Source organism: Hylobates moloch, unplaced genomic scaffold, assembly GCF_009828535.3.
Source record: "Hylobates moloch isolate HMO894 unplaced genomic scaffold, HMol_V3 SCAFFOLD_10, whole genome shotgun sequence".
NCBI classification, from domain to species: Eukaryota; Metazoa; Chordata; class Mammalia; order Primates; family Hylobatidae; genus Hylobates; species Hylobates moloch.
The window spans coordinates 23448169-23469985 of NW_026652285.1; the positions used below are offsets into that span (position 1 = coordinate 23448169).

The 21817-nt window shown below is 44.3% G+C and overlaps 1 protein-coding gene across 3 annotated transcripts in view; it reads right to left on the minus strand.

The window, feature by feature from the left end:
• Positions 1–1732: 1732 nt before the first annotated feature.
• IKZF3 (IKAROS family zinc finger 3) overlaps positions 1733–21817 on the minus strand; it is a 106865-nt gene continuing 86780 nt past the window's right edge. For all 3 annotated transcript variants that reach the window (XM_032163496.2, XM_058445245.1, XM_032163497.2), the window contains 2 exons: positions 21624–21740; positions 1733–10489 (listed from right to left, as the gene is read on the minus strand). In XM_032163496.2, the coding sequence (XP_032019387.1) occupies positions 9786–10489; positions 21624–21740 (821 nt within the window). In that variant the 3' untranslated portion in view covers positions 1733–9785. The remainder of the gene's footprint in view (positions 10490–21623; positions 21741–21817) is intronic.

A 21817-nucleotide genomic window follows, 5' to 3' on the forward strand; every position in this document is an offset into this window, starting at 1 on the left:
TGCCCCCTCACTCCTGGGGAAGGGGGGCAGCTGCCATCACCCGCAGGCCTTTCCACTGCAGCCCTTTCCTTGGGTATGTGTTATTCTGGGGGAAGGTCTGTTATTTGCAGAGAAGGGAGGCAGCTGCCTACTTCACAGGTCAAGACAGAGTTAAAAACAAAACCACAGCAAATTCAACACCCCGTGTCCTTCAGGGACTTTCCATGACACCTTCCTTCCCCCCTCTCCCCTAAGCCAGGGAGCACCTCCCCAGAGGGCCTCCCCACCCCAGGTGCAGTGGCTTTTGGCTTTTATGCAAACAACTGTCTGATCCGGGAATGCTCCACAGCCGGAACTGTGGCCTGGGCCGAATGTGCCCCTCCACCATCCCTTGGGCCAGTGTTTCTGGTCTTCCTGGAGCTGTGACCTCCACTCTTCCTCAGACCCTGGATTCTGAGGGACAGGAGATGAGGGCAGGAAGCTAGGTCCTTTCCCCCTGCCTGCCCTTGAGTGGCAGTTGCCTGCAGGTGGAGGTTTGGGCACAGCAACCTAAGTGAATGGTCCGGGGTTTTGAGTGATGGGGGAGGGGGAGGAGGGTGCAGGTGTGGGGTGGCCTCCACTGCCAGGCCCACCACCTCTAGGGCATCGAATTAGCTCCCAAGATCAGGAAGGAAAACTCTTCTCAGGCTGGGAGTCCATTCAACCCCAACGCCAATGTGGACCTCTGGTCCTGCTCACTGGCAAAGAGGGTCAGGGTCTCCCTGTCTCCCTCTCTTCTGCCTGAGCTGCTTCTGCTTTGGGGAGGGATTGGGGATGGGGAAGGCCATATAATCTTCTCTCCAGGGCTGAAAACCAGCTACTGAGGGGCCGTTTGTGAATGTATTCAGTGCTAAAATGCAAAGGCAGGGTGCCATGCCATTCCTTTCTCCTCCTTAGCTTGAGCAAGACTGGGAAACCTGTAGGAGACCCTCAGCCAGTTTGGACATTTTGGGGTGCTGATGGGAGGGAGATAATGCTGATCATGGAGCCAGAGGGTGCTGGTGCCAGCCTGGCCCCACACTTGCTGGTCTTAAAACTTCAGACCATCTTTCTCATGCCTCTTCCACAGAAGACGGAAAATGGAGGGTGCTTTAGATGAGGCTGAGCAGAAGGCCAGACTCTCTCTACCTTCTCTAATGTTTTCTAAGAGAGAACACAATCACGATGGAAAGAAAGCAGCCCCATCCCTATGCCATTCTCCTAGGACTTTTCCCCTTAACACCTTCAGTTTTGGTCTCCAAGTATCTAAAAACTGTATTTAAATATGGTCGAGTTTAAGGACTGCAAATCAAGTTTCCCAATGTGGATGCCTATGAGCCCCCACACATGAAAAAGTCAGAACTTGACTGTATTTTAAGAAGAATCTCTGTTGAGGGAGGAAGGCAGAGCAGTGACTTGGAATAGGGGTGCACCATGCTGAATGTGTTGATCATGCTAAGTCCAGGTCCTCAACCTCCTCCAGTTTCCTTAGTGAACTAAGAACCAGTGGAACAAGGAACCCTATCAAGTGGGTACAGGGGCCAGCAGCAGGATCACAGTGGTAGGCTCAGCAAGGCGTCAGGTGAGAACCTTTATTTCAGTGATAATTCATTTTTCTTGATAACTGGACTTTAAGAAATAGAGGGGCAAAATTAAGAAAGTATTCCTTGGGGCGGGATGAAACCCTTCTACATCCTGACACCAGCAGCCACAAATGATAAGGATGCACAAGGACTAATTTCAAACATACCAGGATTTTTTTATTTTGCAGTGTAAAAATCAAACATGATAAACCTAGAAAACTATCAGCAGGGCTATTTCTTATAGGGTTCCAGCAAGGGTTAGCATTGCTACATTTCAGAAGCTGACTCTTTAAACAGTCTTTACAGAGGAGTAAACTTCACAGTCCCACACATGGCTGGGCTCCGGGTAGAACTCCATAGGAGTGACGAGGGAAAGTCACCACTGGGCAGGGAGGGCATTTCTGAGAAATGCAGATGAGAGGAGAGGCTGTGAGCACAGGCTGTGTCAAAACCCAGGGCAAGGGCTCCCTCCCGCCTTCCCTCCCAGTGGGAAGGCCACCCTGAACCCCAAACCACATTCTGTTCCTTCCTCATCATTCTGCAGACAATGGTCATCCACAGACCACATGTGTGGTGGCTTTGGCAACCAGAAATTTAAAATAAGCTATGGTTTTTCCAGTAGCCAAAATGATCCTGCACCAAAGCTCATAGACTGAGAACCTGAGCATGCAAAACCACAGTCTGGGTGAAGGGACGTCTGCTTTGTAAATGACCTGCTAATTCTTTGCAACCCACAGTAATTTGGTTTCTGTGAACCCACGGAAGCAGGCCCACCAAAAAGGGCCTTGTCTGCTAGCCTGGAGTATACATGAGTCACTGGCGGTGGGATCAGTCATTTTTAAGGCTGCCCCATTTTCCTAACATGTTAAAATGTGTGTTCTCAGTCTTTTCAAGAGAAGCAAAGCGGCACTTACAGAGTGTGAGATAGACTCACAGATCTCTGGCAAGGGATTGGGGAAGGTGGGTGGCATCTTGGGACTCTCTCCAGGCTTTCTAGAGTGGGGTCACTGGAGAGATGAACAGTGAGAAGCATTTGAAGAAACTCAAGTTCTGGAGCAGCGGGGGGTGGGGTACCAATGGTTGAGGACTCACAGACAGTGAGGGAGCAAAGCGCTTTGACTTCCCTGGGTGCGACACCATGAAGTATCTATAGCACGTGGTTAGCTCACGTTGGTTCCAAGGGTCAGCAGATCCTCTGCCCTTGTGCATTAAAACAACATGAGGGAAACTGTGTTAGACATCAGTTACCTCCATAATTCATTTGTAAAGGAATTACTATTATGATCTAGTATGGTCTTGGGATATTTTTCACATCTTTAAATTTAGGACACGGTACATTTTCCACTGAAAATTTACAACCATCCAACATAATGCACACCACCCCTCAAAGGTAACATTAGCTCATATACAAAATTATGGAAAACCTCACAACATCCTTGGAAGGTAGATATTGTTATATCCTTACAAAAATTTAATACACCCATTAACATTCCTATTTCAAATAGCTCAATCAATACCAACACATAAGACAGCCCACTATTGTGATACAGTATTAAGAAGAAACTCAGGCCAGCCGCAGTGCCTCACGCCTGTAACCCCAACACTATGGGAGGCTGAGGTGGGCAGATTACTTGAGCCCAGGAGTTCAGGACCAGCCTGGGCAACATGGTGAGACCCTGTCTCTACAAAAAGGACAAAAATTAGCTGGGTGTGGTGGCCCATGCCTGTAGTCTCAGCTAGTTGGGAGGCTAAGACAGGAGGATGGCTCATTGCTTGAGCCCAGGAGGTTGAGGCTGCAAGTGAACCTGGATTGTGCCACTGCACTCAGCCTGGGGAAACAGAGTGAGACTTTGTCTCAAAAAGAAAAAAAAAAGAGAGGAAACTTGTATCCAATTTATTCAAACTGCAAAAACCTGTGTATCTTCATAACAATGGTGGGGCAAAGACTATCTACAGCTGGGGCAAGGGAGAGGCACAGTCTTGTGTTACTTTACAAGCTCTCAGAAGTTTAAAGCCCACAACTCTCCCTCAGGCTCTTCTGAGTCCATGGTCCTAAAGGGTCAGGAGTCCCAAACCCTGGGCTCATTCTCAGAACCATTCAGTTGTGCAGCCTTGGAGAACAGAGTCCTTTTCCTGAGGTGGCCCTGGTCCAGCTGCTGGTTTCAGATCAAAATTGTCCTCCTTCATCGGCACTTATATCTCAAATCATTCTCCTTGTCTGAACTCTGGATATAGAGGTTTTTTGAACTATACTTTCTGTGTGAACACAAAAATAGCTTCCAATTCTCTAAAAGATGAGGTATCACTATATATTGCTTTTTTTTCCTTCTGTTCCTGGTGCTTTTAGGACAAAGTTTCACCACTCCCTTTTCTTTTCTTGAGCTCACAAGTCCCGATGCTGACTCTTTGAGTCCTCAGATAGCCAGGCTCTTTCACATCTTGAGTGTCCCAGAGTTTCCAAATCTCTGCTAGAGTCCAACATACCTCCTCTCAGTGGGGTACGCTTTAAAGTGAGGACTTAAAAGAAACATTTCCATTGTGGTCTTATCACCTGGGATTATATGTAACAGTACTACTTTTTTTCCTTAAAACATTCTTTTTTTTTTGAGATGGAGTCTCACTCTGTTGTCCAGGCTGGAGTGCAATGGCGCAATCTCGGCTCACTGCAACCTCCGCCTCCCAGGTTCAAGCAATTCTCCTGCCTCAGCCTCCCGAGTAGCTGGGATTACAGGTGCACACCACCACACCCAGCTAATTTTGTATTTTTTTTTCGAGATGGAGTCTCGCTCTGTCACCCAGGCTGGAGTGCAATGGTGCGATCTCGGCTCACCACAACCTCCGCCTCCCAGGTTCAGGTGATTCTCCTGCCTCAGCCTCCTAAGTAGCTGGGATTACAGGCATGTGCCACCACGCCCGGCTAATTTTGTATTTTTAGTAGAGACAGGGTTTCTCCATGTTGGTCAGGCTGGTCTCGAACTCCCAACCTCAGGTGATCCGCCCGCCTTGGCCTCCCACAGTGCTGGGATTACAGGCACCTGACCCTCCTTAAAACATTCTAAACCTCACATTCAGTAGGGGTTAGGGAGGTGGGGGTGGGGCAGGAAATAGGAGAATAATAGTGATACAGATGCTACCTGGAAAAACTTTATGTTCTGTCTCTTCCTCACGAAACAAAGCCGAAAAGAAAAACTTTATGTGGATGTGAGATTTGATAGTAACACAGTGTTTCAACTGAGCAAAATTTTGTGTTCCTAAACGTTTCTGTTTGCCAAAGAAATCTGAGGTTGTGGCTGGGAGCAGTGGCTCTTGCCTGTAGTCCCAGCACTTTGGGAGGCTGAGGTGGGCAGACTGCTTGAGCCCAGGATTTTGAGACTAGCCTGGGCAGTATGGCAAAACGCCATCTCTGCAAAAAAATACAAAAAAATTAGCTGTGCCTGGTGGTGTGCCTATAGTCCCAGCTACTTAGGAGGCTGAGGTGGGAGGATTGTTTGAGTCTAGGAGATCAAAATCTGAGGTCATTTTATATCTGGACCATTTTGAGTAAGGGCCTAACAAAATGTTAAGCACTGCATTTAAAAGGTGAGAAATTTTGTCACTGACAAAGTCAGAGGCTGTGTCAGGAACAGCTCACAATGGGTCATAAAGCATAAGATTAGCTGGCTTATCTGTGCCAAGGCGAATGTCTTTTTGGGAGAATAACTTGAGGAAACTAAAGACTGATGAGTTCATTTTCTCTCTTTTTTTTTTTCTGGTGGTAGTGGTGGGGGCTCAAGGGAGAGACACTTCTATTTAGTTTTCTCTCCGTAGGAAGTACCGATGCAACACTTCAGGTAGTGACAGAAAACATTTGGAGAGCTGGGCACTGTTTGTGCATGCCCGTAATCCCAGCTACTTGGGAGGCTGAGGCAGGAGGATTGCTTGAGCACAGGAGTTTGAGTCTGGCCTAGGCAACATAGTGAGGCCCTGGTCCTCTAAAATATATATTTTATATATATATATACACAAAAAATAAAAATAAATTAAAAAATTAAAAAACACCTGGAGCACTGGTTCTGTTTCTTTTCCACCCTCAGCCCAGTTCTGTCACCTTGGCTGCAAGGAAACTTTGCATGGGTTTTTTTGTTTGTTTGTTTTTGTTTTAGACAGTTTCGCTCTTGTTGCCCAGGCTGGAGTGCAGTGGTGCCATCTCGGCTCGCCGCAACCTCCGCCTCCAGGGTTCAAGCAATTCTCCTGCCTCAGCCTCCCGAGTAGCTGGGATTACAGGCATGCGCCAACACGCCCGGCTAATTTTGTATTTTTAGTAGAGATGGGGTTTCTCCATGTTGGTCAGGCAGGTCTCGAACTCCCAACCTCAGGTGATCTGCCTGCCCCAGCCTCCCAAAGTGCTGGGATTACAGGTGTGAGCCACCGCGCCTGGCCCTTTGCATGGGTTTGGTTGTTCCTCAGACTGTGGCCTCCTGGGTGTATGGTGGAAGGCCCACCTGATAAGAGGCTGGTGGGAAATGAAGGAGAGGGGCCTACAAGGCTCCTGTTCAGAGGGAGTCTGCATGAGAAAGTACAGGTACTACCTGAAGCTGCTCCAGGGCTTCAGTGCCCAGCAGTGGCAGATGCAAGTCCTGACTCTGCCCTTCTTCTGCTAAGATTCTCCTTCACCCTCACCTCCCCAGCCTTGGCAAGGGGTTGGTTAATTAGTACAGCATAAGGGGTATGTACAGAAGGAAGCGTTTATCTGTGTGATGGTAACCACTGCATGTCTGGTTCAACTTCAAGACTTAAGGATGCAGAGTTGCCACACATAAATTTTTTCTGGAATTGATGGGCCCCCATCTAGGCTCAGAATGCCACAAAGAAAGTGCCTTTGTGAGTGGTCACCTTACTCAGAAAACTAACCTCAGAAGAATAGAAATCATGCAGCAAATTCATTAGTCACAGGAAAAAGGAGGATCATATCTATAAAAAGAGTCCCCAGGCTGGTGGAATGGGCCTTGGTTTCATAATCTTGAGATGCAGAAGGTGGTCTCAGGCTGGGTGTGGTGGCTCACGCCTGTAATCCCAGCACTTTGGGAGGCCGAGGCAGGCAGATCACCTGAGGTCAGGAGTTTGAGACTGGCTTGGCCAACAGAGTGAAACCCCGTCTCTACTAAAAATACAAAAATTAGCTGGGCTTGGTGGTGGGCACCTGTAATCCCGGCTACTTGGGAGGCTGAGGCAGGAGAATTGCTTGAACCCGGGAGGCAGATGTTGCCATGAGCCAAGATTGCGCCACTGCACTCCAGCCTGGGCAACAGAGCAAGACTCTGTCTCAAAACAAAACAAAACAAAAAAAGTTGGTCTCCTCTGCAAAGACTTGAACACTAATCTGGTGGAAAGGCTTCCTTTCCCTCGTTTTCTCTTCTACTAATCCCTGCTTCCAAATTCCCTTTCTCTTGTCCCTTGAAGAACCAACAGGATGTGTGATATTTCAAGAACATAATGAGCAACTCCTCTTTCACAAAGGGAATAAGCAATCTGGCATAGCTTGGAGTCTAGTATTACGGAAATACAGTGATATACTGAAGACTACACACCAAAATACATCCATTCCTTTAGCTGAAGTCTCAAACATGTTGGGACTGTTGCCATGGAATTTCATAAAACCTTTTTTCCTGAGACAGACGCCATGCCACAAAGAAGGATAAGCCATTTGTGCAGTCTGAGGTGGAACATTTTAATTACTGGCAGCACATAGACGAGTTGAGTTGGAGCCGAATGCATAAGCCCTTTAGAAATAAAACGCTAATCTACCAGGAATTTGGGATTCTTGGCTCTGGTAGAAATGTTCACAAAGCTGACTCTTAATTTGTAAATAGGCTCCATGAAGTTGTCCCTGGAAGCAGAATTGATTTTCCCTAACATAATTTCTTAAAAAGGAAAAAAAAAAAAAAAAAAGGCTTTGGCAAACAGCTGCATGTGCCAATTTGTGTGTACGCTTTGTGGCAAGATCAAAATACTTTTCTGTTTTTTGTTCCTCTCCACCACCTTCTTCACATTCACAACTCAGTGGTTAAAGGAAAAACTTAACACACCATTTTCATACCAAAGGAATGTGAAACATGTATTAATATAAATACTGTTCTGCTTAATATCCATACATTAGGAGGTTTAAAAAATACCTTGTGGTTACTGCATAATCACATATGAATTAAAGCTAGAAGGGATCTAAGAGAACGTTTAAATCTAATTCCTATTTTATGGATGAGGAAACTGAGGTTTTTGTTTGTTTGTTTGTTTTTGTTTTGTTTGAGACAGGGCCTCACTCTGTCGCCCAGACTGGAGTGCAGTAGTGCGATCTCCACTCACTGCAACCTCTGCCTCCCAGGCTCAAGCGATTTTTCTGCCTCAGCCTCCGGAGTAGCTGGGATTACAGGCGTGTGTCACTACTGCCCAGCTAATTTTTGTATTTTTAGTAGAGACAGGGTTTCACCATGTGCGTCAGGCTGGTCTCGAACTCCTGACCTCAAATGATGCACCTGCCTCAGCCTCCCAAAGTGTTGGGATTACAGGTGTGAGCCACCAAGCCTGGCCGGAAACTGAGTTTTAAGAGTTAAATGAGGCTAGGTGTGGTGGCTCACACCTGTAATCCCAGCAATTTAGGAGACTGAGGCAGGCTGATTGCTTGAACCCAGGAGTTCAAGACCAGCATGGGCAACATAGTGAGACCCCTATCTCTACAAAAAGAACAAAATTTAGCCAGACATGGTGGTGTGCACCTGTTGTCCCAGTACTCAAGAGGCTGAGGTGGGAGGATCACCTGAGCCTGGGGAGGTCAAGGCTGCACCGAGCCATGATTGCACCACTGCACTCCAGCCTGGGCAACAGAGTGAGATCTTGTCTCAAAAAAAAAAAAAAAAAAAAGTTAAACGATTTACTCAAAGTCACAGAGCTAATTAGCAAGCATTTTGTGACCTCCTATTCCAGTGCTAATTTTACAATGATAACAGCACTCCTCCTGATAGTATGTACACATTATGAGTGACAAGGATGACTTACACATCTGCAGAACCGTGATCAGACTTTCAGGAATTTTCATGGAATACAGCAGTTCCATTTCAATGGGAAAAAAAGGGCCGAAGCCTGCCTGATCAAGGAGAACTTCTCAATAGAGGTGTCCCTCCTCACCCCATTCCAGAGCTCAACTCCAATCTAAACACACATGCCATCTATCTCCAGTTCCTCTCCTGTGGGGAGGGGGAGGCTAAGCCATACTTTTTGGACTTTTTTTGTGGAAAAAAATCATTGGCAAATTTGCTTTGGGTCTGTATCACCAATTCTCCATGAACTCTTTCAAGAAGTTTTAGGTAGCTGTTTTTTGTTTGTTTGTTTGTTTTCTATTGGTGCTGCCAAACAATTTCCCCCTTTATACCCTTGCTCTGCCAACCTTGACCAAAGGAAAGCAATGTCATCATCCACAGTGGACAAATTTCTGGAGTTTCGATGATGGTCTATATTTAAAACCATGAGTTCTTCTGGCATAGATTTTCTCCTATAGACAATTGGTTTAGCCCAAAGCAGCTCAGCTTTTCACTGGAGATGGGAGGATAAAGGATAGAAGCAGAAGTGCCATCAGATGACATTTTAAAAAAAATGTTGTGATAGGAAATGGATCTGATGCTTGGAGAATGGGGTCTTCAGTTACTCGTAACAGATACTTATTTTATGGCTGTTCTTTTACTTACTCTTAGACTGTCATTTAGATTAGGGAGATTAGATCTTAACCCTTCAGCCTGTGAAGGGCAGAAGGGTGAGGCTTCCCAGCAAGGTCAGCTGGTCATCTCTTCCTCTTTGTGGATTTGCACATATGACTGAAAGGCTTTTCCACATGTGGTTGATATATCTCAGAAAGAGTGTTTCATATAGCACATCTCTGGGACCACTAATTCCATTGCTGTAGAAGATAATGACCAAATACCTTTTTGGCTTTTAAATTCCATAAAATTCAAGTCCCTGATGGGAAAACAAAGGTTTCACAAAAGTAATAATATGCTAGATCTGCGAATAATTTCTGAGGGAAGACAGTGTTTCTCTGGCTACCCATGTGAACACAGCTAAAAATGGTATGAAAAGAAGTTTGGAACTGAGTATATTTTGAGAGCAATCTGTTAGGCGAGGTCATTGGTTTTTAGAAACGATGCTGAATACTTAGGAGCAATCCCTGAGACCAGATATTCACTTCAGCAGGGCTCTGTGTTCTCCTCTGGCTATGTGAGACGAGAACTCATACCGATCATGGCTTCGATAGCCACACATGTTACACTCGAAAGGGTCACGGAAGCCGTGGCAGCCCATGTGAATCGTGAACATCACATAGTCCAGGAAGAGGACACGGCAGTGGTCACACCGATACACATCCATCACCTCCCCTTCCTTGTTGATCACTTTGATGGAGTCCCTTGGGCAGATGGGCGGGGGCTTGAGGAGTTCGTAAGAGCGGGGAACCTCCTTCAGAAATGGCATCCCATTGCGGGCCCGAGGCAGGACCATGTGATTTTGCTGATAGATGTGATTCTGGCGTTCTTCATGGTTGCTGTCAGTGTCCGTGGAGTCGTGGCCACTATTGTTGGGAGAGAGGCCTCTCTCAGAAGGCAGGCTCTTCTCTGGAAGGTGGATGCTTTTCTTTTCCAGCTCTTGAGGGGTACCGTTTGACATCTCAGCCCGGGTGAGGGCTATGGGATACATGCTGCTGATAACTGGAACCATCTCCGAGGTGGGAGCAGGCGGTGTCTGGACCAAGGGGCGCAGGGCTTCGGCGCCAAGATAGCTGATGGCGTTATTGATGGCTTGGTCCATCATGCGGGTCTGTATGAGCTCACTCTCTTTCTCATACATGTAACTCGAATTATAGTTGACATCAAAGCAGTGGCGCTTCTCACCTGGAACAAGGGACAGAAAGGGTTACAAAGGGAACACTGCCAAGGCAGAGAGTTTGTGAATATTTTCTAGAGACCTCAAAAAGGGAGGAGAGTTAAGTTGCCTGCTGCTCAAGAAGACCAAGCCTGGCAGAATGGTTTCCCATGGTGCTGTCTCAGGGGACACTGGTTGGCAGCAATGTGTTTGGATGGTTAAAATAAAGCCAGCAGGCAGAAGAGAGGGGCGGAGATGTGGTTCAGTTGAGGCCACATGGTAAGGTATGCCCACTGTGCATGTCAGAGGGGAGCCCTCAAGAAAGGAGGGAAAGAAGCAGAACACTAGGATGGGGCTAGAGGGACAAGGGAGCCACCAGCCCATAGGAGCCTGGGGCTTCTGCTATAGTTCGTGATCTCTTAAGACACAGTCAGCTCCCAACTCTTATTTTGCTTTTGCTTGTTATTTTCTGCTTGCAATATTAGGTAGCCAGGGGGATGGAAGTGCTGCAAAGAGTGGGGACATTCAGTGCCTCACCTTGGCAGCTTTTTAAATAGCTACAGAGATAGAGAAAATAGCCCCCCAGACTCCAACTGGCTACTCCCCAAACTCACCAGTCCTGGCTGACTGAGACTGAAGTGAAAGAGCTTCAAATGTAGAAAGTTTGAGAAAAGTTTTCTTGAGAAGAGGTCATGGTCTTTGTCCCTTTCCTAAAGTGTGTTTCTCTTCCTTTGCTTGGCAAGTGTATCTCTGATACACATGTGATCATTAGGGCCTATCTCACACTTAACTGAAAAAATATACTTGTGGTCACCCTCTCCTACTTCTCATGTCAAACTGCTGAGAAGTTTTGAAAACAGAGTTTAGCCACCTTCAGGGTGTGTGGGTGTTGTGTGTTAGAAAACAGAGGCTCTCTGGTCACAGGGAAGGCAGGGATGGGGACTGCAGTGAGGGCAGATGTGCTCAGTGGTGAGTGGTGGGGAGACGGGAGAGAAAGCGAGGAAGGGGAGCCAAGTGCTGGAGGTGAGGCTGAGGTCACTGTTGAGCCTCTCCATTCTGTCAGGTCGGATTCTGGAGAGATTTGCTAAACCATACCCTTCGTAATGTTTCCTAGGCATGTTGAGATTCCAAAATTTGTCACTGCCATACAGTAAAGGGTTCAGCAATGAAAATAAAGGAGAAGAAAAAATGCCATGAGAAAACAAAAGGATTGGAAGAACCAGTTCCGGTTCTTGAGGTGTCTCCAACCTAGTGGATGAGAAATAAGACCTATATATATGGAACTCAAGAAGAAGTATAAGTTAAAAGTTGGCCGGGTGCGGTGGCTCAGGCCTGTAATCCTAGCACTTTGGGAGGCCGAGGAGGGAGGATCACTTGAACCCAGGAGTTCGAGACCAGCCCTGGCAACATGGAGGAACCTCATCTCTACAAAAAAATATAAAAATTAGCCAGGCATCTGTAGTCCCAGCTACTCAGGAGGCTGAGGTGGGAGGATCACCTGATCCTGGGAAGCGGAGATTGTAGTGAGCTGAGATGGCACCACTGCACTCCAGCCTGGGTGGCAGAGTGAGACCTTGTCTCAAAAAAAAAAAGTTGTAGAAGGACTGCTTTGCTTTATGGAGGTCTTTGCTTTTATTCTAAATGCCCACATTTGAGGCATTTAGGCAGGGAAGTAACATGTTCTTTAAAAAGACTAATAAGGTAACATACAGGCACGGGCAAGACAATTTGGTATAAATTGTATATTTAGGCATTAAGGGAATGCAGAAACTTCAGAAGTACTTGGGGAAGGGAAAGCATTCTTGGAAAATCTAAATTTTGAGAAGGGTCTTGATGAACTGGAAGAATTTAGATTTTCAGAGAAGCGGGAGAGGACATCCTAGTTGAGGGGGAGTGCAGGAATGAAGGCAGAGAGGTGGGACTACACAGGACATGCACAGTAAGCGAGTCTGGCTGAAAAGTGATCAAGAAGTATGAAATACAGTATTTCTCAGGCTTCACTCTTCCTTCACATTCTGCAATATCCACACACCAGGGCAGTGTGGTGGTTGAGAGAACAAACTCTGGTGTCAGATGGGCTGGGTTTGATGCTGGCTCCATTGGTCACCAGTTTTGTGACCTTGGGCAAGTCACTTAACCTGTGTTCCGTGTCCTCATGTAAAGTGAAGATAATTGTATGTACCTCACAAGGTCACTGGAAAGCACTTAGAACAGGGCCTGCCACATGGAAAACACTTGGTAAATGCTTGGGTTTTTTTCTCTGTTTGATTTGGTTCACATTTTCTTTCTTTTTTTCTTTTCTAAAATAAATGTGGTTTTTAAGGAAACTTTATATCACTAACATAAACGGAAAACCAGAATCACTTTCCACAAGTAGAAGGTAACTATGAAAAATAAAGACAATGAAACAGAGCATTTCATTAAATTTTGATCGGATACTACTGTGAGAACTTGGAGACTAAGATCCCTTCCCCCTTTGTTAAAAACAGAGATTACCAAGTGTGAGATTAGTGTTAGAGACAACTGGCATCAAATTAATCTAAATTTTTCTCCTTATTATGATCCGGGAGACTGAAAGAGAACTGGAAAGAAAATAATTGTCCTGCTGTGTGGACCCAGGTTTTTAAACGCGCCGTGTGCCTGCTGGCAATTTGCATCCTATATTTGAGGAAACACTGAAAAGAGATAATGCATGGTAGGACCGAATGGTGGGCATTCCGAATGGCCCACTGTAGGGTGTGAATCTGAACAAAGAGCCAAGGCTACCTGCCCTTGAGAAAGGCAGGTTTGTGGTTAACGTAACAGCAATGTGTAAGGCAGACCAGAACAGTGAGAAATTGGAGCCAGAAGAACCAGCTAAAAGATCTATTCCCATGAGATGAATTTGTCTTTGCATCCCCACAAGCAGCTGACCTTAAGGCCAACCTGATAGTCTCCAGAGAAATACCTGAGAGAAAAAAAAATATGCAAAGGAAGACACCCTGTCTTGGAAACTCAATGAGAAAAAACAGCAGAGTAGACCTTGGCCAAAGTAATCAATGTTTTTTATTTTCAGTTTTCAGATTGGATATATCTTTGGTCAAGGCCATCTGGAAGACTGAGAACATGAGAGCCAGCTAAGGTCACAGACATTCATTCCCTAGAATGTGACACAGAAATGATGAACTTCGGTTTCTTGGCCTTTTTAAGGTTATTGGTTATTTTCCACTGTGGCCACCTCTATTCATCTCCCTAAATACCAGGGGTCCTTGAGAAACTTCTTCTCTTTTCACCCAACAGAGAGGCTCCAGAAGGTTTCTGGGTGGGGTAGGCACATCACAAACTCTGATTTTATCCTTTCTCCCAAGAGTTTGCTTTACTTAACAAGGCCTACAATTTCATAATCTATACCACCTGCAGCATATGTCAGAAAACAGCTGAGTGCTAAAATTGTAAAAGGCAAAACAACCCCTGGATGAGTGGAAATATGTGACTGAATTCTGTAGTTAGCACAGACCATTGTTCATTGTTAAGGAGATGGGGCAGCCTCAGATGTTCACGTGCATGCAACTTGCAATCATCAGATCCCCTCGTCTCTGAGTTACGGTAACTTGAGCAGTGCAGATGATTATCAGTCACCTGTAGACACGATGACTCAATGTGTATGAAACTCAGAAAGGGTAAACTACAGTAATTGAAAAGCCAACAGCTCACGTTTCTTTAGTAACACACTCATAAAAAAGGTTAGTCAAACCACAAAAGTGTAACTGCTTCCAAACCTGCATGGAGCATCTGGTCCAGCTTCTAGTCAAAATCACACCACGCCTTTAAATGATTCATGATACCAGCTTCAGGCTGAATTAGAGGTCTTCTTCCAACAAAAATACACACGGCAACAGCAAGTCCTAAGTTTAGAAACTAAGGCTGCCTGGTTGGGCCATTCCCTACCTGTGGTTCTTTTTAAAGGTGTCAATGTCTTATATCTTGGCTTTGTTAACTCTAAACTAAGAAACCGCCTGACCTGAACTGATGCAATGTGGTGAGGACATATGGTTGTTGGCTTCTAAATGCCAACTTGGAAGTACAGAATCATAGGCTAGAGCTAAAAGGGCCCTTAACTGAGCTAGTGGATTCAGAACTCTGTCTGCAGGGTTGAGGGGGAAGACCCACCACCCTAATACGTTTACTTCTGGTCTTTATGTTTCACAGTACCTTGCATTGTGCCTTATATACAATAATCCCAATAATGATAAGTACTATTTATTAAGCCCCTGCTGTATCCACCGTGCCATCCTAGATATTTTGCATACTGTCTCATTTTGCCAGCCCATTAGGGGTTGATACTTTTTTTTTTTTTTTGAGACAGAGTCTTGCTGTGTCGCCCAGGCTGGAGTGCAATGGTGCAATCTTGACTCACTGCAACCTCCGTCTCCCGGGTTCAAGTGATTCTCTTGCCTCAGCCTCCCAAGTATCTGGGACTACAGGCACGTGCCACTACGCCTGGCTAATTTTTGTATGATACCTTTTAAGGTATGAATTATCATCTCTTAGATGAAGAACCTAAAGCACAAACAGTTTGATTCACTTTCCAAGATTGCCCAGTTGGTGAACAGAGAACCAGGATGTAAACCAAGAGCCCACATATCCCAGTATATGTTTGAGTGTTAACTGATGTTTCCTGGCTGCTACCTTGCCCATGGCTGCACAACCCCACCACCAGCAGTGACTTCAGGTTTTCTGCTGCGATGGTTCCCATAGCAGAGGGAAAGGGGGCTTAGTGGCAGCAACTGCTTTTTTCCACATGGACCAGCACATGCACTCAAGAAGTATATGCTGCGCAGAGTTGTTACAATGTCTATAAAGTGCTTAACAGTGCCAGGCATGTGTAAGCACTCTATTCTCATTATTTGCTTACCACCATGGTTAGGTGATTTGAGGAATACAACAAAATTGCAATCCACTAGAGGAGATGCAGCATTTACATCATTTCATGACAAATCAGTATCCTTAATGCTACATGGTAGAACAAAACATAGAGTAGCCAAGAGAGTAGAAAGAGAAAACTGAGCTACTTCTCAAATATGCCACATTTAATATGGGGCAAAGATTCATCTATTCTTTAAAGTTTCCATGAAATCAGAGGTGGTGATAGTGACGGTGGTGGAGACAGTCGTATCTATAATAAGAAGCAGACTAGTAAACTTGCCTGGAGTGCAGAGGGAGGATGGAGCAGAGAGAGAACACAGAGGTATGGGAATGTGGACAATGTGTGCTTCTTTTTATTTTTATTTTTTGAGACAGGGCCTCACTCAGTTGCCCAGGTGGGATTGCAGTGGCGTGATCACAGCTCACTGCAGCCTCAACCTCCTGGGCTCAAGCGATACTCCCACCTCAGCCCCCTAAGTAGCTGGGACCACAGGCCCATGCCACCATGCCTGGCTAATTTTTTGATTTTTTTTTTTTTCAGAGACAGAGTTTCACTATGTTGCTTGGGCCTGTCTCAAATTCCTGAGCTCAAGTGATCCTCCTGCCTTGGTCTCCTAAAAGTGCTGGGATTATAGGCATGAGCCACTGTGCCTGGCCTACAATGTGTATTTTAAGGGCAGACGTGAGGGAGGCCATTCAGACAAGAGTGAGATATTACACAGAAGAGGGAGGAGGAGTTCACTGTGGCTGAAGCAAAGGACTGGTTGGCTGAAATGATAAAATTAGTAGAGGTAAGTTGAAGACAGATCGTGGAGGGCTCAGAAGGCCTGACTGTATGGTTTAGATTTGATTCCACTGGGAGCCATTGAAAGGTTTTCTTGAAGAGGGGGGCAAAATGATCGAACCTTTAGAAAAATAACAGAAATCCAATATTTATAGTCACCATGATGTGGTAAGGTGAAATATTCAGGTTTTAAGTCTTAAAGTTCTTCAAGTCACTTAAATGTGCTTGCTGCTGCATCATGTAATTTCCCACAAGTGTTATCCCTCACTCTTATCAGCACACATCTGAAAGCAAATGAACAAAAAAGGCAGGAAAATGGAATATCCAATCATCATCATGGCTCTGATCTCAACCTAAGTGAAACTAACACTTCTTGCAGGAGGTGGAAAACAGAGGGGAGCCAGAGAACAAGAAGAAACAGGAAGGAGGAAAGAACAGAGAGCTGTGGGGGTGGCGCTGGGGAAAGCTGAGCTGGAGACCACATTTGGTGCTGCAGAAGTCTTTGTCCTCTGTGAGACACTGGGAAGTGCTGTGTGGATATCATCTGTTCTCATGGAGTCACCAGGGAAGACTGTTCTTTTCTAAATAGAATCACCCTTGAGGGAGAACAATTGCCCTTCTTCAAGGGTTTTTTCCCTCCTATCCATTTTCTTTTTTGTTTTTGAAACAGAGTCTTGCTCTTTTGCCCAAGCTGGTGCGATCTTGGCTCACTGCAACTTCTGCTTCCTGGGGTCAAGCAATTCTTGTGCCTCAGCCTCCTAAATAGTTGGGATTACAGGCACCCACCACCACACCTGGCTAATTTTTGTATTTTTAGTAGAGACAGGGTTTCACCATATTGGCCCGGCTGGTATTGAACTCCTGACCTCAAGTGATCCACCTGCTTAGGCTTCCCAAGTGGGGAATTACAGGTGTGAGCCACTGCACCTGGCCTCTCCCACCAACTTTCAATGACCAGACTCCTCGCTGTCCAAAGCCCCACGCATGACATGCACTGCTCTTGTTCACCTCCTGGGGAAGGAAGAGCCTGGACTGCAGTGCCTTATAGGCCGAGGTCTGGCGCTGCTCTGTCACCTGCCAGCTGTGTCACTCCACCTCTCTGATCCTCCTTCCTTCCATGGTAAAAGAGCCTCACTGGTGGCTCCTAATATCCCAAAAATACTATGACATTGTAATGCTTACAGGATTATGGGCATCAGGCCTTTGGGAAGGGGTTGGAAAAATACTTTTTTTCTCATAGAAACAGGTATTAAAACTGCTTCCTGTTGCTGTTAACCAAAGCAGGCAATTTCTCATTAGTTACTTCACAGGGAGATCCGATGGTTTGTTGAAGTGTCAAAACCTCATTAACATGTTTACCACAGGTGAGTGAGATCTTTTTTTCATGTTCTTTTTGATATGAAAACTTCCTTTAATAAAGTAATACATAAAACTTTTAAAATAAGGAGATGCTATGGTAACCAATTTGGTCTGAATAACATCTGTTTTTTTGGGAAAGAATAAAAATCAGGAGAAATATGCAGAAATGTAGTCATTTTTCTTCTGCATCCAAGAGAGAAATCCATTTTGAGCCAAGTATTTGAGGATGGCCTAGTTTGAAGTGTAGTCAAACAAGTTTATAACAGGAGAACAAGATTCAGAGAAAGGAAATCCCCTAAAGGACAGTATGTGCAAAGGAAGGTCTTCTTGTCCTTAGAAAAGAACAACTTAAACAGAATTATTCTGACAATGTAAAGATGGTGATTCCCGATGGACTTGTGTCCATTTTTTTTCCCATTTGAAACAAAGACATACAAAATTTCTTGAAGAATTCGAAAAAAAATTATTTTTCTCCAACTTGAGAGCATGTTTGTGTCTCAAAATACATTTAGACTTGATCCAATCTGTCCCTCTTCCCCAGTTCATCTCTAATGGATGCAAAATGCTCCCTACTGGTAATTATCTCCAGCCCGCCTGAGATAGCAGCGGGCTGACCTGTTGGTCTATTTTCACCTTTACCCTCACAGTTCAGGAGGTCAGGGAAGTCAAGGCTGGTCTGAGTGCTGTGCAACTGTCAGCAAGGATTAAAGGGAATGACTCACTCTTCCTTCACACCTTACCCATTGCCATTACCCTGGCAGCTGAATCTTCAAAAAACAGTGCCTTAGAGAGGAAATATAGGAGAAAGGAGAGAAGAGGAGAAGAGAAGAGAGGAGGGAAGAGGAGGGGAGGGAAAGAGAAGGAAGAGGACAAGAGAGGACAGGTGAGGTGAGGCGAGACGAGGCGAGGCGAGGGGAGATGGAGAGAAAACAGTAGCCCCACGTTTTACATCACTTCATCTCATACACTGCACAGTGTCACAGATAATGTTCCTTTTTCCCTCCGTTGACATTACTACTTTCTATCACAAAAGTTGATTCAATTAAATAATTTAATGGGTTTCTTTTATTTTTAGTTTTTAAAAACCTTTCAAACAAAAGTTTAGGATATAAGTTAATGCAAGAAGATTAGAACAGTGCCCAAGAACAAGAATACCATATATATGACAGGAACTCTTAACCTTCTGTATGATGAATGAATGGGCAAAAGAGTGAATGAACAAGTAGTACTGCCCTAAGTAAAACACATGAATGTCAGGCTAATACGACTGTGTTTTAGATTCTCAGATTTATACCATCTTCCTAAAAAAAAAAAGACCCTAAAAACCTAGGATATGGTTTACAGCATAAACACCGTTATCTGTATAGCCTTGAGAAAAAGGCTATCTGAAGTTACGCACATGGGCTTTCTAAACACACAGTGGTATCAATAGTTGCTGCCTTTTATTTCTTTTCTAATTAATCTCACAGACTTGTACATGGGAGGAAACTTCCTGGTCACTTCATCACCTATTCAGTCTCCTCATTTCACAGATGAGTAAAGAGAGGCCCAGAAAGGTTCCGTGATTTGTCTAAACACACAGTTAAGAAATGACAGAGCTAGGATCAGAACCTGGGTCTTTTAGCTTCTAATCCAGTACTCTTCTTATTGCACTACAACACAATTTACAAAAAAAAAAAAAAAATTCCCCCAGTTATTCTGGGCCCAAAGCCCTGAAGTTGCTACCTCAATCAAGAGCTAACTCTACTAGGTTTCTGATTCCAGCACAGAGAGAATGTGATGGTTCAGAAGATGAGAGAAATCAACACCTACAAGATCAGCATCTCTCACAAGTCTGGAAGTAGTGAAGTGAAAATCCTCTGGTTGCAGTTGTAGCAAACAAACGAAATAGATCCCCGAGGCAACAGGCAAAATGGCATGAATTTGCACATATGAAACATGCTATATTTTTGAACCCATGAAATACCAAAGCAACTTTTATTATATTAAGTAGGGCTTTAGTTCAACTATAGGTTTAGGGCAACCGTAAATACTAGGGACTGTCTCTCAAATTTTAGTTCTCTTAGACCAAAATGCATAGACCACAACTGGATTGAAATTAAGTCATGGCTGGGTGCAGTGGCTCACGCCTGTAATCCCAGCACTTTGGGAGGCCAAGGCGGGTGGATCACCTGAGGTCAGGAGTTCAACACCAGCCTGACCAACATGGAGAAACCCTGACTCTACTAAAAATACAAAATGAGCCAGGCATGGTGGTGCATGCCTGTAATCCCAGCTACTCGGGAGGCTGAGGCAGGAAAATTGCTTGAACCCAGGAGGCAGAGGTTGCGGTGAGCCGAGATCATGCCATTGCACTCTAGCCTGGGCGACAAGAGTGAAACTCTGTCTCAAAAAAAAGAAAAAAAAAAGAAATGAAGTCGCTTTACATTTTTTTCTTGCCCAACTCTCCCTGTGATGTCCCTCCTCATGTCGGCTTCAGCCATTTCTAGAGTCAAAACTTTCTCCAGACCAGCCTGGGCAACATAAGGAGACTCCATCTCTACAAAAAAGTTTAAAAATTAGCTGAGCCTGGTGGTGCATGCCCATAGTTCCAGCTACTTGGGAGGCTGGGGTAGGAGGATTTCTTGAGCCCAGGGGTTCGAGGCTGTGATTGCACCACAGCACGCCAGCCTAGGCAGTACAGTGAGACCCTGTCTCAAAACAAACAAACAAACAAACAAAACCCATAACTTTCTCCAAACTAAAATACACTCAGAATAATGAGGCAAGCTTTCTTTTGTACTCCAGTCAGAACCTCTTCACATAAGTAAAGCCCAAAAGATATATGGGCAATATTTGTAGACAATGTCTTAAACTCACCATTTGTTTACTGTGCCTAAACTCTAAATGGAAGTCACTACATGCTCCCCTGACATGTCTCACCAAGGGGAGGGAGGACAGCAAGGAGGAGGGGATCTCCCTAAACTGAAATATACCAAATTTACTCTGACAAAATTTATTCTTAAGGTGACTAAAAGTGCATAAAAACCTTTCAGCTAGTCAAAATAAAATAAGTAGGCAGAAATACCAAATTAGGTAATTTTGAAATATATGGGTTCTTTCAATAGACCTCTATAATTCACATAGAATGTTTGCTTGTCAAAACATTATCTATACCGGAATCAAATTTAGTCAGATTTAAAAACCAGGCAGGCAACTTATTATCTGTAAGAGCTATTGAGAAGAATAAATACAAAAGGACTGAAATAAAAAATCAACAGCTGCAAGCAGCTTTGGAAAAAGAGGCTGAGACAGGTTTCTAAAATATTACTGATGTTGAGGGAGGTCTATTTTCATGTGATAACTATTTTTGTTCAATATCGCCAACTTTCAATTTATAGCAAAACTGATACATTCAATTTCAGCTGTCTACTTCACAAATACAAGTCTATTTTAAATATCATGGTCACATTTATGTAAACATCTGGGAGAGTTCAGCAAAATATTTCTGCCATTTGGAAGTCCTAACACTTCAATGAACATAATTATTTCATAGCCATCTCATTCTGCTGTATTTTTTGACAATGTGAAAACCAATGGCATAAAAATGAACTCCAGTAAGACAAATGATTAAATCAAATCTTGTTATTTAAATCTATGTTTGCCCAACCACTTTCCCTTAAAGCCAATTCTCAATCAAATTCAAGAAAATATGGCAATATGTTTTAGAGCATGAAAAAAGTTTGAGCATGCTAACGAACCAACTTGTAAAATATAATTACAAAAGATTACAAAAATGCTATCTTGAACATCTTACTGGTATAAATTGCATAAACTCTCTCATGCAACATATGTCATTCAGAGTAAAGAGGAAGGAACAGGATTTTAAACATCACATCCATTTAGGAAACTGGGTATCAAATACTCCCATCTCCTGTCATGATGATGCTTTAGTTAATATCTTTTATTCGATTTTCCAGAGCTATCAAAATGAACCACGAAGAATAAAAGTACACAATGAAAAACTAATTATTTTAACAGAGGTTAAGCTAGGAAGGGCCTTGTGTAGCAACATCCTATGTTATTTCATTCAAACTATCTGCTAACAACAGCAGGAAAAAGGTTTGTATTCTTACCAATGAATTTCTGAGGCATTGAGCTTTTTCGTTTTGCCACATTGCTTGCTAATCTGTCCAGTACGAGAGCTCTTTCACTTCCCATCTCTGCTTTGATGTGTCTTGCCTCCGCACTTGCTGGTTTGGAAAAATGTAAAACGAAGAGAGAAAAGAACACATTGGTACATGGGGAGAAAAGGAAATAAACTGGAAGG